Source organism: Fringilla coelebs (assembly GCF_963513975.1).
Source record: "Fringilla coelebs genome assembly, chromosome: 3".
NCBI lineage: Eukaryota > Metazoa > Chordata > Aves > Passeriformes > Fringillidae > Fringilla > Fringilla coelebs.
This window is the reverse complement of record NC_140030.1, coordinates 34,863,640-34,882,537: the sequence shown is the minus strand read 5'-3', so window position 1 is coordinate 34,882,537 and position 18,898 is coordinate 34,863,640. Positions and strand designations below refer to the sequence as shown.

The window sequence follows — 18,898 nt, the reverse complement described above, 5'->3', positions numbered from 1 at the left end:
TTGAGTAGTCATTTTACTTAAGGTAACAACTTGATTGATGTCATTATAGAGCAGATAGTGTAATGCTTTAGGACTTTGTTCCAACTTTTTTTCCAAGTCACAGTGACATAACCACTTCAAAATTTAGATTAAAAATGGTGTCTGAAATGTACCCTAGTAAGATACAGGAAGATTTTTAATATATTTTTGTTCGGTAAGAATAAATCCTATGAAGTGACTATTTCTGAGAAAAAACCCAACAAAAACAGAAACAAAAAAGAACCTGTCCGGGTAACCAAGCTAAGTGGCTGTAATTACCACAGCAGAGTAAAGCTTCAGCAGCCAGAGTGCTCAATGCTGGTGTACTAAACCCACATTCATGTTTCTGTTGTAAAGGCCCCTCCTTTCTTGCAGTAGCTTGGGTAATTTCTGAAGATGCTTTAGACAGACGGACCTCATTTAAAGCAGAAAATGAGTGGAGTGAATATATGGCTGCTGTCTTCTTCAGTTGTAACTTAGCAGTTTTGCAGGTGTTAGTCTTGTGGAGTCAGAAGATGTTAACTTGTTCTGTGCTGAGATGGAGTTATTGTATCTGTACAGGTCTTCTTATGGTTTAATAAAACCTTTTCCCCAAAATAATTGCACAATTCTAAATTCTGTTTAATTTTAAATAAATTTTATGATGCTGACTTTACCCAGGCAATGATTTGCTGCAGAAGTTTTCTTAAATTAATTATCTCTTGTGTACATCTATACATGGTTTTTATTTTTATTTTTGTTTTTTTCAGGGCATGGCTTTTACCTTGGAGGAGAGGCAACAATTGAATATTCATGGATTATTGCCGCCTTGCTTTCTTGGTCAAGATGCTCAGGTTTATACAATTCTTAAGAATTTTGAAAGGCTGACATGTGACCTAGACAGGTAAAGTATGGCTATGAAACTTTATCCTACTCAACAATTTATGAGTCACTTTCATAAAAAAATTCACTTTCACATTCAAAAAAATTAAACTCCTACTTTAAAATTCTCATCTTCCAGACCTGTTCACATGATATTTCTTTGATAACCTAATGATACTGGTCATTATCACCAGGTGATAAAGATCACTGGAAGCAAATGAAATAATTTGAAACTAAAAGTCAGTAATGACTTTACATGCATATAGATACATATGCGTTAAAAAATACTAGATTTGAAAAATGTAATAAAACTAATATATAACATAGAGTTGCTGTGCTTGGGTATTTTTAAGGAAAAAAAATCTGGGAAGGGCTTTAGATATTTATGAATAGTAGGATTTTTTTTCCTAAAAAAAAATTTGTATTTTGTAGGCTCAGAACAAAACACTGTTTCTTCATTTCTTCCTCCTGTCCCTTGCTCTTCTCTGTTGTGGGATGTCTTTCCATCAGAATGTAGTATATTGCCTCCAGGTACCCATCTGTTGGTGACAAGGCTTTTTTATAATTTAAAGTTGCCACAACCTTTGTTTTTTACGGAGTCAGGATAGGATGAAGGCAGCCTTCCTTGCAAGTGAAGAGCTTGCAATTGTGGTGTCTTTTGTAGGTTAACTGTTCTCCAGTGTTCTCAGGAAGGCCGTTATCAGTTATTATCATGGAGTAGTAGCTTCCCAGGCTGGAATATTTATGAGTTCCTGCATATAGAAAAGTGTAACATTTCATGAAGCTCCCTGATTCAGCCATTAACTCTGCATTGAGGTGATCCCTTCATGATACAGATCTTTGTTTCATCTGTTTCAGGACATTTAAAGCAGTTTCAACTGCTTGTTTCAGCTTGAATTGCTGGATTTTCTCTTCACCTTTAGCTTGAAAACCATAAGAAAAAAGGTCTTACCCCATTGCTGTATGTGTTTTTTAACTAGGAAAAAATTTTGCTCCTACTTCAGGTCATAGCTGAAAAACACTCCTGCTTCTCAAAACATCACAGATGGAATGTCACAAGTCTAGCTATTCAACATAGCAATATTTTAATATCTTAATTCTTTATTTTTTAGCAAAAAATTCTGGATATTCAAGTGGCTTTTTGCCAAAATGAAAAATTTCTTCATGAAAGGAAGAAAGAATTAATCTATCAGTTTTTAATGACAGAGTATTGAAACTTTGAATGATGTGCCTTTTGAACTGCAGTAAAACACTGTATGCTGAAGATTTTACTTCAGTGGGAATAATGAAACAAAAATAACTGTCTCCGAGTATTGTGGCAATACTTTGCAGCTATCTTTATTATGTCAAAAAATAAGGAAAGATAAACCTGCCTGTCTTGGGGGTGGAAAAGGAAGTATTTTTCTGAAGTGTAGCTAATCCATGTGTGATAGACAAAAATAATACAAAAGTATAAAAAAATATAATGTGGTTACAGATAAATGTAACCACAAACATTTGCTTCAGAGAATATTATTCTAAAACTGCTCCTGTTAACCTTAAGATCTATAAATACTTAATTAAACAAAATCTTGGTGTTATTCTTTCCCACCTATGAGTCTTCTTTGGCGTTTTCTCTTTTCCCAATACATAGTTGGGTCAGGAAGAAGTTTGTTTCCTGCTCCTGTGACCAGACGTCTGTAAAACAGAAGCGCTAACATTAAATTATTCCATTCATGTGTCTTGAGCATTAGACTATAGCTTGCCATTTTATACTACAAAGCCAGTTTTATTATAATGCCTACTTTTTTTTTAAAAATAAAAACAAATTTATTTTGTTAATTCAGTTTTAGTGATGCAGTTCAACTGAGAAAACCAGCAAGTCTTCCATTCACAGAAAGAGCTTGAAACTATTACAAGTTAGGCTTTTTTTTCACTAACATGTTCACTAGTCAGAATACTTCAAATCAGATTTTAGTAATTAACATATAAAAAAAGTGAAGAGCTGTGTTTATTTTTCAGTTTTATTCTGTGACATGTGTCTGTGCTATTTTCTCAGCTATAATTTTTGGTCCAGATATTTGCATCTTCTCCTTCCCCTTACAATGTGGACAAAAATTGTGGCCCCATTTGTAATGCTGGAGAAGCTGTGGTGGGACCTCCATCCATGGGAGATATTCCAAACCTGACTGAACATGGTCCTGGGCAAACTGCTCTAGCTGACTCTGCTTTGAGCAGGGGATCAGATGATGAGGCAATCTCCAGAGGTGCCTTCTAACCTGAGCTAGTGTATGCTTTCACAACACAAGTCCATAGTATTTAAGAAGTAAGTTTTCAGGGATAATCTTGGATTCATGCAAATTGTGCAAGTCAGGTCGTCCCTTTGGAATAGTAAATAAAAATCCCTAAGTACCCCCCAAGTGTAATTCTTTCTTTAAGAAATCATATTTATACCCTGTCTCAGCACCCAGCAGATCTAAATTGACTATTCATGTCATGCTGTGTTTTGGTAAAAAAATTTTTTCCTCATTATCGCCGGTAGTTTATATACAGACAGGAACGGGACAGGGCTACTATGGCAAGCGTCTTGAGCTATTTATTTTTCAGCATCAGTCTCATTACATGATTATGACAATGGAGAGATGCTAACAGCTCGCTATTCAGGCAGCAGGCCAAAGAAACTTAATGTTACAACATACTATAAAGGCGTCTTACATAGAGCAAAAGTATACTGACAGTACTATAGCAAAATAGTTTTGCTATTTTTGCTAAAACAGTAGTTTTTAGCAAAATAACACTGTGTTGCATGTAGATGTCTACATTTGAGACCACTGATGAAAAGAAACCTGGTAACATTTGCATGAAGAGGATGCTTCCTTTTAAGATTGTAAACATTGATATCTTGGGCTCCTTTGTAGATTAAATTTGTCTGTGAATTGATAGTGCAAAAACCTGCATGTGCAAAATGTGACTTGCAGGTGTGTTTGTAAGTCAAGTGTCTGGCAGTTTAATTGGAGTATGTCAATGAAGAGCCTGCTTGCAGAACATGTGCGTTACATGTGGTGAGCTCAGTCCTCAAGGCAACATGTGAACTCTGGTCTCCTGTATACTTGTATTAAAGAATTTTAAAGAAGAGTGAATGTGATCCTGCCTCAATTATACCTTGAATCTCTTCACTGGTGAGGAATGTCAGAAGCTTTGGCTGTGGTAAATGGAACTTGAAATCTCAAGGGATCCCTGTAAAGGCAGGTGCTCAAGGACAATCTTGTATAAGAGCATGCAGTTATTGTCTTCTACTGAGTGTAAATGTCCTAATTTCAGGAAAACTCCCATGTTTCTTGCAGTATGCATCTGGCATAGTCTTTGCTCCCATAGAAACAGTTTTTGAAAAGAGGTGAAGGGAGGCTGTTGTCTTCCTTCTGGAGCTTGGCAGTAGGTGTGTACTTGTGTGTTTTACATCCAAATACAAAAGATTAAGTACAGGCATTAAGATATTGCAGGAGTGGAAGCTGTTAAATATCTTAGACAGAAGGGAATCATCTGGTGAAACATAAATGCTGTGTATGGCAGCATTTTACATTGGCAGGATTGGCCTGGTTTTGCTCGGGTGTGTGTAAATTCATAAAGCTAAGTTGCTAGCTAGTACCATGGCATGACATGTTTTGGCACTGCTGGAATGCCTTTGTGAACTTGTAGCATGAAATTCTTGTACTCTGAAATACCAAGAGTCCACATAGAAAATGAATGTGGAACAGCAGCAAGTCAATTGCCTGGTATGTTTGGCAATAAGGACACCAGTAAGAGGAAAAAATTATATTCCTCTAACTTAATTTGGAAAAGCTGTGATGGATTCTGCAAGTAATTTATTTTTTTCTCCCCTGTATGTTCTTAATTGTCTTCTTGCTCCGTATTGATACTGAAATTGTTTCTCCTGGCACTGTGACATCTTCTGCCTGAGCTTTTCTTTCTTCGAAGAGTCACGCTGTAAAATGTTATACTGGATATGTTAACATTAGAGAGGGGCCATCAAACTGCTTCTCCAGAGAAGACTGTCTTATTTTGTTTTCTTCTTAAAGTTCCCTGTCTTTAATGAACTTTTATATAAATACTCATGATGCAGAATAATAGAGCTAATTGTCTTACACAGGTTAAAAATAATAGCCTTTTCTCCCACCCTCTTTATTTACTCTCATATTTTTCAAGATAAGAACAAAAAAATGTGGGATTTGTTCTATTTTCACCTCTCCATTTTGCCTTGTAAAGTGTCTGCAAGTAGTAGTTGAGCCAGTTATCCTAAGAAATCGTCTGTAACTTTTTGGTAGTTATATCAGAATATATCAGTTATATATTTTCTTTTGGATTTTGGATATGTGGTTTACATCCTTTTGTTGCTACTGTATTTCATTCCCTTCATAGTATGAAGCATTCTTAGGTGAAGTAAAGGCCAGGGGAGAAAAGTGACATGTTGAAATTTGAATGCTTGGGAGTTTCCTCTGTCTGACTTGCCAGACCTTGGTTTTTGTCCTCTGAAACTCTTCCCTGAAATCTTCATTCGTGACTCCTTGTCTGAGGACAGACAATACTTTTCTCTCTTTTTATAGCACAAATGATTGTTTTCACTGTTTTACTGCTTGTTTTCATTATGTTTTCGATTAAATATGGGTCTCAGTAAAAGATTCCATTAAATACTGAATTTTGAATTTTTTTTTTAAACACAATGCTGAAAAGCACTTCATGCTTTTAGTTGTGTAGATACCTAGATGTTGCTAAAAGATGCGTACTTTTTGTCTAATGCATTATAAACAACCCTATATTGAGTGTGAAGCATTTTTGGTTTTCCCTTTAGAAAGAATTTTTGAGAAATTTGATGCCCTTAACTAAGCAAATTACAGTGCTGAGAAAGAAGACATATACCTGCCATTGAAAAAGCCTGATAAAAATTGCACTTCCCTAGAAATGTTTTTCACTTTATATTAGTATTTCTTATACTTATGTGGATATGATCAAGTATGTAATATTTGAAAATACAAGTAGTATGCAGTTACTCCTTTTGCAAGTTCTTTATTATATCATGAATATAAAAGTGGCATGATAAATACAAATAAGAAAATAAAACCCCAGTTTAATGCTATAGGACAGTAAAAGCAAAGTGGAGAGTTTTAACAAACAGGTTTTTCATTTGAAGCCCTGAGGAAGCCTTTTGCTAAACTTCTAGTTTATTTTGTAAAAAATTCCTTTACCCCATTTAAAATCTATGCTTGATCTGAGTAATAAGAAAGGATGATGAAAAAGTATTTTTAGCCACACCTCATTTTAAAAGAAATTCATTAAAAAAAAATCAACAAAAAACCAGCAACTGCTTAGGAATGGTGTTGTGAAGTGTCCAGTATAGAGTGGGGCCAAAAAAAGCATGATATTTTCTAACATCGCTTTAAATGTTCTCTAGTAACAAAAGGAAAGTGTTCATGTGTATTCACAACTACATGTGCAAGAACTTGTATTTCAGGATAAATGTTGGAATAGTCATCCTTAGGAGAAAGGTTTTAATAAAGAAAATGCTCTGAGAATTCAAGGACATTGCAATATATGCTATATCATAATGAAATACTGGGAAAATGGAAGGCTACAGGGAAATGTAATAATAGGAAAGAAAATTAGTGTATATGTATGTATATTTGTAGCTGAGAATTACAAGAGCAGGATATAATTTAACCTTGGAGAACATTCAAAACTAAAGTGTATGATGGAAGGTGGTTCCAACTGCCTCATGGTGATGGTATTTAGAGAACAACTGCAACTTTTTGGTTTCTAGATCTTTATCTGTTTAGGGTCTAAAATATCCTTCATGGCACAGGGGCAGGGATATTATTTTGCTTCACTTCTGTCACCTCGTTACAGTCACCAACTGCCAAACTGCCTTCACTTGCCTTGCTTATAGTCTTGTTAAAGGTTTACAGCACAGATCCCAGAAGGAGTGCTTCCCTGATATACAGGGAGAGGCCAGCTAAGCTTGAACGGAATGCATTCAGATTTACTAAGCTGTTCTTTGGTTACCTCACTATATTTGTGTCTTCCTCGAGAATGAATTAGATTTTATTGGGGCACGTGATGCCTAAGCATGCAGAAGGAAAGTTCATATGGATAATAGTTAAGTACACAAATCTCTAGGCTTTTGGAAGGAACGTGTTCTATATGTATCCTCAACAGTTGTGTAATAAAATGATGGACATATTAAATTTTTTGAGTGTAAGTAATTAGTAATCCATTGCAAATTAAAAAAAAAACCTCCTTAAATTGTATACATAAGTTAAAGATTTTGTATAAGCCTATTGGTATAGAAGACTGCTTAATTTTTACAGGAATACTTGACATTGCTAAAACTAGTGAATAGACAGGTAAGGTGTAAGATCATTAATTTCTAAATTTTAAGTGTTCACAAAGTGAAAGAGTCATACCTGTGTGAACTTGAAGTTGCTCACGGACTGATAGAATTTGTCACACTCAGCACTGCAATTTGGCTTTCTGATTGCTATCTTGAAGCAGTAATGCAATTATTCATTATAAGTGTGATGGTAGTAAAAATTAGGCCAAGGTAAACATGAACTTTCTTTCAGTCTTGTTTATATGATTCTTTTTTTCTCACTGGTTTTCTTTTTAAATAAATATAGAACTTCCTCAAAATTGGTTTTAGTTAGGAGATAAAACATTGCAGATTTCTAGCCAAACATAGACTTAGGAGATAAGAGGCCATGGGTGTATGCTTTGTTTTCAAAAACTTTGTTTTTCAGTATTTATTTGAAGTATAAGTCTGGATTTAAGATAAATTTCTATCTAGGAAAGAGCATGCAAAGCTTTATGTTTTTAGTTCTATTTTCTTTGGGCAAGTGAGAAAGCTTGTTTGAGTTATGTTTAATGCTGGTCTCATTTCAAGTGGAACATTTGATATACACAGATAAGGTTCTGACAGACCAAATCCTCAATTGCAGCATAGTGTTTTTTACCTGAGAGGGATTATCTTCCTGAGTATGTAGACTTTGACAACTTTGTGATGGCTTCAGGTTCTCTGTCTCAACCAGTTTGTTATGCTTTGTGTCTGAACCATTTGTGCTGTTAAAACCAGGAGGAATTTGAATACTTTCAGTAAGACAGAGGCAATTATAGAACAAACATAATTTTAATTATCCAAACACCAAATCTGTTTCTAAATCTACTTTATACGTTCCCTTGATGTTTGTCTAATTGTGTGTAATTCTCCACAGATACATGCTGCTAATGAGTCTTCAGGATCGAAATGAAAAGCTTTTCTATAAAGTGCTGGCTTCTGACATTGAAAAGTTCATGCCTATTGTTTATACTCCCACTGTGGGACTGGCTTGCCAACAATATGGTTTAGCATTCCGGAGGCCAAGGTAAGTAAGTTTATACTTCAAATAAAAGTAATTGTATCTTATTTTCCTCTTGGCAGATTTCTGTAGGGGTTTTTTAACAGCTGCATGTAAGCCAAAACTGCAATAATTGTGATCATTCAAGCTACACTTTTGGTCTATATTAAACAATAATTTGTCCATTTCTTATTTGTGTTAAGAAGGCAAAGGGTTGATTGATTTGCATTAAAACATGAATATATTTTCATTCTTCTTTACTGATTATAACTATTAAACTGTATAGTATATGTACTGTATTATACTGTATAGGATAACTATTATATTATTTTAGAAGCCTAGCTACAAATTAGAAGAAGACCGGAGAAGAATGGAACTTTAGTTTTAGATTTGTCTTAGAAACTTCAAAAGCATAGACTTTTGCCTGTATAAATATTTATGTTATTTGTATTTTATACATACACACACCTCCCCCCCACACACATATATGTTAAAACAATATGTGTACAAACTAAGGATGCATTATATATGTATCTACTGGTATCTTAAAAATTATTACAAATCATCAAAGTGCCTGTTTCACTTCTTAATGATTTCTTGCTTCATAGGCTGGTTACTGGAGTGTTTATTCTGTGTACAATATCTGTATTTATAGAATGATGAGGAAGTGGTATGAAAGAAGGATAGACACTTCTGTTTCACTCTGCCTTGAACATCAACTCACAGAGTGTGAGTTGCTGTTTGAGAACATTGTGTATATCTCTGCCTTCATGTGCAAACTGGAACAACACTTTGGAGCCTTCTGCAGAATTTTCTGGCACAGAAAGAGATAAATGAGCTGCATGTGTGTAGCTGTTAACAGAAATAGATTTTTTACAGTGAAGGCATTGATCAAAAGTAAGAAGCTTGCAAGATGTAAGGGAACAAATGACTGCTCACAAATTCTTCAGCAGGAGATATTTCAGAGAGACTTACAGCTTCAAGGTTTTGTTCTTAATGTGAAAATCATTTTGGCTTTGTGACTGACAGAATGAGTCAGGACCATCTGGTCAGCTGCAGAAAACAAGAATTCCCACTTCTGTGCACATTAAAAAGGTCAAAAATACCTCAAGAATCCTTATTTAAACCTGTTTAATGATCTGTGCATTTTAGGTGCCTCCCTTAGTAAGGGAAGTCATCTCCTTTTTCTGCCCCAGTATTTACCACCATGGTGATTTTATTGGCCTTCCAGGAAGTGCTAAATGTGTCTGGAAATGAAGTCTTTGCTTACACTGGTCTCATTACTCCTCATTTTGATATTCTTTGCCATATAAAATATTTCACAAAGAGCACCTCTGCCCATGCACGTACTTTTCACTTTCTCCCTAGATGAGTGAAGCATCTGTGGAGGAAAACACTCAGTTTAATTAGAGTAATGGAATTGTTAAGTTTTCAAAAGACCTCCAAGGTCATTTAGTCTTAACTTTTGACTGAAAACCACCATGTCAACTAAACCATAGGACTAAGTTCCACATCCAGTCATTTCTTGAACACTTCCAGGGCTGGTGACTCCACCCCCTCCCTGGACAGCCCATTCCAATGCTTAACCACCTTTTCAGTGAAGAATTCTTCCTGACGTCCAACCTGAAACTCCCTGGCGCAGCTCGATGCTATTTCCTCTTATCCTGTCAGTCATTGCCTGCCAGAAGAGGCCAACCCCTGACTGCCTACAGCCTCCTTTCAGGCAGTTGTAGAGAGTGCTAAGGTTATCCTGAGCCTCCTCAGGGCTAAACAACCCCAGTTTCTCAGCCACTCCTCCCATGACTTGTGCTCCAGAGCCTTCATCACCTCTTTTGCCCTTCTCTGGATGTGTTCCAGCATCTCAATGTCTCTTTTGCAGCAGGGTTGGAACTAAATGATCTTTAAGGTCCCTTACAATCCAAGCCATTCTGTGGTTCTATGATCTTTAACAGACTCTTTCCTGCTTAAGAAAAATACCCACGATGCAGTCTTCCACTGTGCCGTTACAGAGATATGTTTTTTTCCCTGAGAAAACCTTTTCTGAATTGCTCCAAAACCAACTATGCAAAGCAACCAATATAATTTAGTTTTAAATTGCATTCTAGACCATCACTTAGTTAGCATTAAGCCTTATATACCAGCATACCTCATAAACAGTATCCTTCATGAGATGGATGGAGAAGAAAATACAAACATCAAATTTAATATTCTGCAAGAGAAAATGAGTAAAAGATGTAAGATTTAGTCCAGGCTATATCATCTTCCAATTTTGATTGATTTTTTTTCAAGAAGTTGCGATCAAAGAACAAGGTATAATCTGATAATAAAAAAAAATATTGTCCTCTGTAAGAATTGTTTGTATCTGCTTTATGCTGACTCATATGTAAGTCTGTCTTTACAGAGAAGTGGCTGTTTTTCTTTCACGATGGTTTTTTATTTCAGAATATTTTTTAATACTGCCTCTTCCCACAGCTCAGTAAATGTTTGCTATTTCATAGTTTAATACAGATCCAGTTAGAAACAGACTTGGAGGTATATGAGTTAAAAATTACTCATTTGCGGCAGATCATATTTATCTAATTGCAGTTTGTAAGGCAATGTCATATTTAGTTTATGTCTGTAGGGATGTTTTCCAATATTCAGTTATACTTGTTTACCTTGTGAAAGGAATTTGAAGCACCTGGCTCACAAGTTATCTCTTGAAGCAAAGAACAGCAAAATTAATTTAGAGTTCCAAAAGTAGGTGTCTCATGGAATCATTGAATGAGATCATCTTCTGTGACTCCCTTATGTGTTTTTAGAAGACTTTATGGGCTCACATGATGTGCTTACAGTCACAGAAGGACTCTGGCTCAGGAAAAGGTTTTCATCCTGAAGCAATAGTTTGCAGTTTTAGAATAAACATTCGTGGCTGACCAGCTAACCATCTGATCAAGCATCATTTCTCAAGTGAACCAGCTGCAAAGTAACTTGACTCACTGGTTCGAAGCTCCTCTGTATAATTGACAATTTTTTGTATTAGTCAGATTCAACTCAAGATTGCATTTCTTTATCTGAATATTCAGCTTTAAATCCATCAGTTTAATGAATAAGAGTAGAGATCTGATAGCAGATCTGTAACATGCTCAAACCTACATTGCATTGTTACATGAACATAATTTAGAAAACTAGTCTCTCTGGTCTTCTTCCTAACTGTTGAGGAGGATGAAGGAAGAAAGGATCCTTCAGGGAGTCAGCCAGAGAAGGAATTTGGACCTGTACAGATAGAATCTTTACTTATGCTGGGAATATAATGGGGTTCTGCTTCTATTGTAATGCTCATGCTATCATTAAAAGCATTATCTCAGAATCTCTACTAGGTCATTTCTTGGTTCAGAGTTTCTATCCATCATTTAAATTCCTAAAGAAAAAATTCTTCAGTTGCACAAGGCATGTACGTAGATATGACAGCTTTTGATTGCTTACCAAGAAAGAATCTATTTTTGTAAATAGATTTCTGAAATACAACAGTTCTTTCATCCAACAAGAATAAATTTGGGAAAGCTCAATGGAAATTTCCTCTAAGAATCCAAAATCAACTTTTTACATTGTATAGAGAACACCCAGGAGTTTAAGATCCTTGTGTAAACTCAGTATTCAGAGAAGGGAGGTATAACTGCCAAGTACTGCTATGCTGAAGACTTCAACGTTGTTAAATGTTAGTGACTGTTTATATATTGCCTTTCCTAGAAGAAAAAGCCATTTCAATCAGAATATGATGAGAGCAAGCCTGGGTAGCTGATGCAGCTACACAGGCATGGCAGAGTTCTCTGAAATAACTTCCCAATGCAGGCACAGACTATCAAGCTGATCAGGAACCATTTTTAAAGCAGCTCTATTGGGTCTGATGCAGTCTCTTAAAAGGCAGAGTATGTCAGCTTTAAAATTGTTTACCAGATTGCCTCCTCACTGAAGCGTGCAGTCACTCAGCTCATACAAATTTGAGACTTAGCCGTTTCCTTTCCTTATGTTTCTCAAAAAGAATGTGTTTATTTACATTTATTTTGTGTATTTACATTTACTATGATTCAGATGCACAGTATTGAATGCAAATGTTGCAAATGTGAGTTCTTTTTTTGTTGACAAATATTTACATGCTGAGCTTGCCAGCTGCAAGATAGCATTGCTTTTTAATAAAGAAAAGAAATAGAGAATGGGGAAATATTTATTTCCTGTGACAGAACATGCAAAATTTTAGACTTTGGCATCAGAAGTTGCAGTCTGCTTGCCAGCACAAGGTTGATCCTGTGGTGCATTTAATAATCTTTTTGTGGTTTTTAATGAGGCTTTTATTGGAATTATTTTTCTTAATTCCAATGGATCTCTGTGGCATCCAGGTCTCTTCAAAAACCAGATTTGGCTTACTGGAGGCCAGAAACTTGTCAAGTACTCCATGATCACGTGAACCAAGAAAGTTCAGTTCCTGGAAGTTTTTTGAGACTGTCTCTCCTTCAGATGTGTTGTGTTTTCTTGATTGAGACTACTAGAATGTCTGGATTTATTTCGCGTTACTTCTTCACTAGTATAGCAGCTCCCTTAGTTTTTTTTTCAGCACATCTAGATGTTTTTTCCTCCCTTAGAAAAGCATGCATATGTATACATAGGGACTTTATTAATTTGTTTCCATACATAATTATCTTAGTATCTTCATTTAGTTAGAAGTGATTATTGTGTAACATAAAATTATATTAAAAGATGTAACAAAACACTAGTTTCACAGTTATTTTTCCTAGTATTTTCTTCTCTGAAAACTATGTAGAATTTAAATCTGTAAGTGGAAAAAAGGAAATGTGCAGGCTTTTTAACTGATCCCTTGTAAGGTCTTGACTGTTAGAACAGCATATGAAATCAAAATGTTTTGCAATTAGGGCATAAAGAACAGCAAAATGTTTCTTTGAAAATAAACTGTTGGAATTCTGTTCTGCAGAAGGATCTGGTTTGAGTGGCAAGCTACTCTGTAGCATTTCAACAGAGAATTAGTATACCTGTAGCATTTCTTCTAATTTTAGACAACCTTTCTCTTAATGGCTCATAAAGCCTTGTGATGATGCCAGTTGCAACCTCTCACCAAGCAATTTTGGAATACATGTTGGTCATTTTTTACTTTTGTCTTTTGTGAAGATGACAGGTGTTGACATATTCCAGGCAACTTTTTTATCTTTCCTTTTTTTTCCTCCCTGTGTATAGCCTTGCCATTGAGTTCATGCATACAGTAATTTTACTTTCTGGCGTGATTCTGATCTGCTTTTACTTTCATCAAGCTAAAACTTTGCTTAGCATTCTGTTGCTTGTCTGGCTTGAAGGTAAGGCTAATAGAATCTTCCCAGCAAAATATTTGCTCTGCTCTGAAAAGCTGGAAAAGGAGAATTAGCAGAGTGTTGAACTCCTCTTTTCTCCTGGACTGTCTTGTAGACTGGATTGTGCCCAACATGTATTCAACTTTGTCTATCAACAGACAGTAATGGTGCTGCAGAGAAAGGGGTGAGGATCTTGCACAGAAGATGTCAGTGGGCCTCATTTTGGTCATAGAGTGCTTTGTAAATATTAAGCCAGTTTCTCATGTAAGAAGTTATTGAAGGAAAAAAAGTTATGTCTTGATTTTTGAAAACATTATAATATTCTTCAGTTTATATGTGTGTAGTCATCTGGTCTCTCTAGAACTGTTAAATTCATGGTTTTTCATAATATTTTGGCAACAGGTTTCACCATTTAGGTACAGTGTGAATTTTTATCATTTTATTAAACTTTCACCTCAGAATAAAATTATGAATGATTAGCCTGTGCCAAACTGAGAGTAGGTAGTCCTGACCTAACATGATGAAATATAACATAACATTATGAAATATAACATCCTCCATGTTTTTTGTATGTACTTGGTGCTTGCATATAAGCATAACCTACAGTACTTGGAGGGGATGGTATTTACAGAAGGAGCACTTGGAGTTGTTCTTCCATTTAGTCTTGTCTGAGTTGGAGCTTTATCTATTATTAGCCTCTTCCTGTTCTCATTAACTTCATACATAATTTCTTCTGCAGGTAATATTTCAGGGCCTTTTGATTATGGTCATAAAAACTTTATCCTAAAGCACATCACAAGCATGGAATTTCTGGCTTTCAGACCTAAGTTTGTAGGTGCATAGCTCTGTTTTTTCTGGATGGAGTACATCTTGGCTGTGAGCAGGAGGAAATGAGGCCATCCCTTCTCAAAACATAACTCTCAAAATGTTTGGCAGCAGTCAATGTTTGGTCATTCTTAACACGGTCTTCTAAGGAAGATGGCTATGAAGACTCAGTGCTCTCCCACAGACATCCTTGGTGGTTTCTGAGCAAGGGAGCAAAATTAAAATACAGGCCATGCCTTTCTGTTCCCTTGTTCACTTCCTTCACAGAGTCCTGGATGTTTCCAGGGGATCCCTGTCCTCATTTGGCTTGTACTGTTATTTCTTAATAATTTCTACTATCTGTTGTGTGAGGTTAGAACTGAATGTTCTCCCTTCTCCACAAATTTGGGGGACTCAAATTTATCTTTTCAAGGGCATCTGCACTTTGAGCTAATGGGAACTTACTTCTGTGGATTATGGCATGTGATTATTTTGGTAATTTCATTATATTCTATCGAGACAGTCCTCTGAAACAAAGTTTCATACAGATGCTTTTCACTAAATGGGAAAGACAGTTTGTGTGACAGTTAGTAAAGCAGTATTTATTTGAACCTTCTTGTTTCCTTTACTAAAACAGTCATCTTGTGGATCTACGTGCAGAAGACTGGACAAAAAGTACATGATCCCAAGTGCAATGTCTTTACTCTGACTAATCTTTTCTTTTTAGTGCCAATACCACATAAAAGGTAGGCTATATACTTTGCAACAAATAAACTATGTATCTGCATTTTGAAATAAAGGTTTTATTTTGGCATGTTACAGTTTCATATCAACAACTATGACTTGTATGAATATATAACCATGTTGCTCTTCGATGTCTTCCTATTTTTCTGGAGTTTTAGGGAGATTTTCACAGTATGCCTGCCTTCTGGTTACAAGATCCCCGATTTCCCAAAGCAGTATATACATTAATGAAATGTACTTTAAGGGCAGAGATTTTATTTCAATTTCACACATTTACTTGGCCAAAGATTCCACTGGCAACACTAAAGTATCAGGTCATACAGTACAGGAGAAGTCTATTTATTAGTTCTGTCTTAACTCTATACAAGCCATATTTATCTGCTAAAATTTTCCCCTCATGAAACAGCCTCTGTAAACCTGACAGATTTTTAGTTTCCTAATTGTCAACACCATTTGGCTTCCAAAACAAACCTAAAGAGTCATTTCCTTGCAATAAGAGAACTTTAACTTTCCTTAGTTCAATACCTTTTCAAGGACAGTCTATCAAATCCCATGCAGTGTCTGCAAATGATGTTACTCCATCCTTCCTTTTGTACAGAATGATAGGTACAGTTGCCTCCCTTCTGCCTTGAGTAGCCCTGGGACAGCCCTGAAGTTGTAGCTTGCTCTTTACAGTAGTTTGCATATTGTATCCATCTCCATGGACTGAGATTCTGCACTATTCTAGTACTCATTTAGGACAACCCAGACAGTAGCATCTTGTAGCACATGAACAAACAGACAACTGCAACAGAAAAGAAACACCTTGCAACTCATTGCTTGGGAAGTACTAAGAAAAACGTGTGGGTATCTTTCTCCCTTCCTAGGGCTGTGCAGTGGAAGGGAAAGAGCTATATTCCTGATATCAGTGGGTTGAAAAATAAATGGTGTTGCTGCATGTGTTTACAATTAGGCATCACCAGCAGTAGGGATTATTGGTAACATGAGCTTGTAGCAGAGAACTGTTGTATTTGACTGATAAACATCTAGTGCAGGTTTTTGTTTTGTTTTAATATTAAGATCTTCTTAGAGATAGAGGAATCCTATGCTGTACTTCTATGCAAAGAGTTTTCCATGTTCCCGGTAATTCCTGATGTTATCATCTGATACTGCAAACAAGGTACCAGTAGTATTCAGATGAGATGCCAGTGATTTAGAAGCATTACACTGCTTTATTAGCTCATTCTGTATATATCCCAGCCCATGCCCAGAGGATGTTTTCCATAAGGGGTGTGCTTACACTGGAGTTTCTCCAGCTCCCATTTTCTGTACATTTGTTGCACGTCCTTTGGCACCACCCAAATCCCCTGCTTCCCCATTCGGCAGCTTCTCTGTTCAAAATGCTGTCATTACTCAGCAGTCCAACACTGTCTCATTGTTGCATTTCTAATACAAGATATTTACTAGCTTTAAGAAACACTCCTACAGTAATTCCTTTTACTGTATTTGGTAAAGTCCAAAGAGGAAGGAAAAACCCTAGTAAAATCACTGCAGCTTTGCAGTAGCTTGGCTATTCTAACATCAGAGTTTTCTGTCTCTGTCTACAAGCTTTCTAAATAGATAGTCAAGTCTTAAAATGAAAAATGAAAAATCAAAAGTGAAGACAAAGCATGAATATCTTCAGCCTTTAAGAGCAAAACTAATGGGACGATTGTGTGTTGTAATATATCTTGTGTTTCTCTGTATTTATGGCTAGATGTTTTGGTCCAGGAACTTTTTGCATACTACATTTGGGAGAGCCACATGCATAGGAGGCTTCTGAAAAAAGCAAGAAAAAAAGTTTTGGGATAGAAGTGGACCCTTTTATTTCTTGCAAGGCGCTTTCATCCCTTTTTAGCAAAGTTTTACAGCTGCAGTGTTAATTACAATACACTTAAAAATGCTAGATCAGAATACCATTTCCTGATCTATTGTAGAGTAGCAGTAACATCATGTAATTTGCTGCCGGGTGGAGAAAGGTGTGCGAGGAGGCGTCTGATGTCCTGAGCACTGCTCTTTGAGTTAAGTGGTGGCACTGAATGTCACTTCTGCTTTTTGGTTATTCAGTGATTAAGCCACAAGCAGGAAATCCACTATCTTTTAGAAAATGGTAGGTAAGGGCCTGTTGGGGGCATAGATCAAATAGATGAATGTGCATAAACTAAATGAAGTCATTCTTGTAAGAAAAGCAAGGACTTCCAGCTGAAGGGAGACAGTGATATGGAAGGCTTAAATCAACTGGTAGAAATAAGGGAAACATTTACTGAGAAATACAAGAAAAGAAAAGCCAGCTATGGTTTGTACTGAATTAGAACCCATACTTTTGGCATGAAGATGGTCAAAAGCCAGTTCTCATTTTTGCTTCTTAATTTCCAAAGTGACTACTTTTAACATGAATTTTTGTTTAGTCTTAAAGAAGAAGGTAATTTAGGGGCTCTCACAACTTCCTTTTAGTACTCTAGTACACTGAAATTACCTATTGTTTTCGGCATTCTGCTAGAATTTTCCACCTAGAGGAAGAGCTCCCTGTTCCTGAGATGAAGCTGTAATGCAGCTTACAGAGGCACAGCAGCACATTTCCATTTCAAAAGTTCACAATATTATGACAACTTTGTTGTATCAGAGGGTATTTTTGGTTGCTTTTAACTTTTAGTGTTCTTTAGATTTATTCTAAGCACATATGAGTGTACAGGTTTGCTGCACTGCATGTTGAGGGTCAGGTTAATCATACAGCCTCTTTTAGGCAACAGTATGTCTGAGAGTCTCCCTTGGTGATCCAAAGGGAGCTTCTTAAACATGACTCATAGATATTTGTCTCTGGCAATGAAAATACAGAACATGGTTTGCTTTCTGTTCAATTAATAGTGTTTTTTTTCATGAATAAGTAGTCTATGAGCATGGGGAACTTGTCATTCTCAAGAAAATACTGTATTGAAAAAGTTTTGCCTTACTCTTCAATGGGCCTATTTCTGCTTTTACTTTGCCAATTAACATGGAATATAAGAATGCTCCAGTTCATGCATTGAAATGGGATTCTTTATGCCAGTCATTTGGTAAATGGTTTGTTCATTCAGTCTTACAGTGAAACAAATACCATCTTTGCAAGATGACATAAAATATGGCATGTAGGCTTCCAAAGGCAGCATCCCCAGAAAAGCTTGTGTGCTTTCTGACACTGGATTTTAGCCTTTGATTCCCTTGAAGAGGCTGGAAGCTCCCCAGTGACATTTCAGAAGTGCTTCTGTTGTGTCTGCTAAATGGTGTTATTTGAATACTCCATCACCCCGTAGCTGTGACTCCTCACTAGGTCCATTCCCTATCCTATGCTTCGTTTCCTGTATGTGTGTAGTGAAGAACAGCAATATTAGGTTGTGTTAACTGGGATCCTTGCATGCTCTGTTTTTTCCAAAAATGTTGATCCTGACTTCACGACATGAAAATCTTTACATGGGGTCACGACTGAATTTTTATAAAAAGGAGGGAAAGTATAAGGCTATTTGCCTCTGATGGATGAGGTTAATTTTTAGCACAGTGGCCAGATATAGAACAGATTTTTAATGCCCAAAATGTTTCCTTGGGTTTCCATCTATTATAATTATTTTCTCAAATTTTATGATAAAGACTTCTAGTAATTTTTAATTGAGTCAGAAAACCATTATTTTTTTCTTAAATATACTCGATTCCTATGATTAAAACCACTTTGTATAGGTAATATATATGTCCTGGGTTTTTCTGGAAAAATATTAATACTTCTGT

At 36.1% G+C, this 18,898-nt stretch overlaps 1 protein-coding gene across 1 annotated transcript in view; it reads left to right on the top strand.

The window, feature by feature from the left end:
- ME1 (malic enzyme 1) overlaps positions 1-18,898 on the top strand; it is a 155,214-nt gene that overhangs the window by 38,389 nt on the left and 97,927 nt on the right. Inside the window, exons 2-3 of the mRNA XM_084202238.1 lie at positions 768-901; positions 8,118-8,267. Coding sequence (XP_084058364.1) covers positions 768-901; positions 8,118-8,267 — 284 coding nt within the window. The remainder of the gene's footprint in view (positions 1-767; positions 902-8,117; positions 8,268-18,898) is intronic.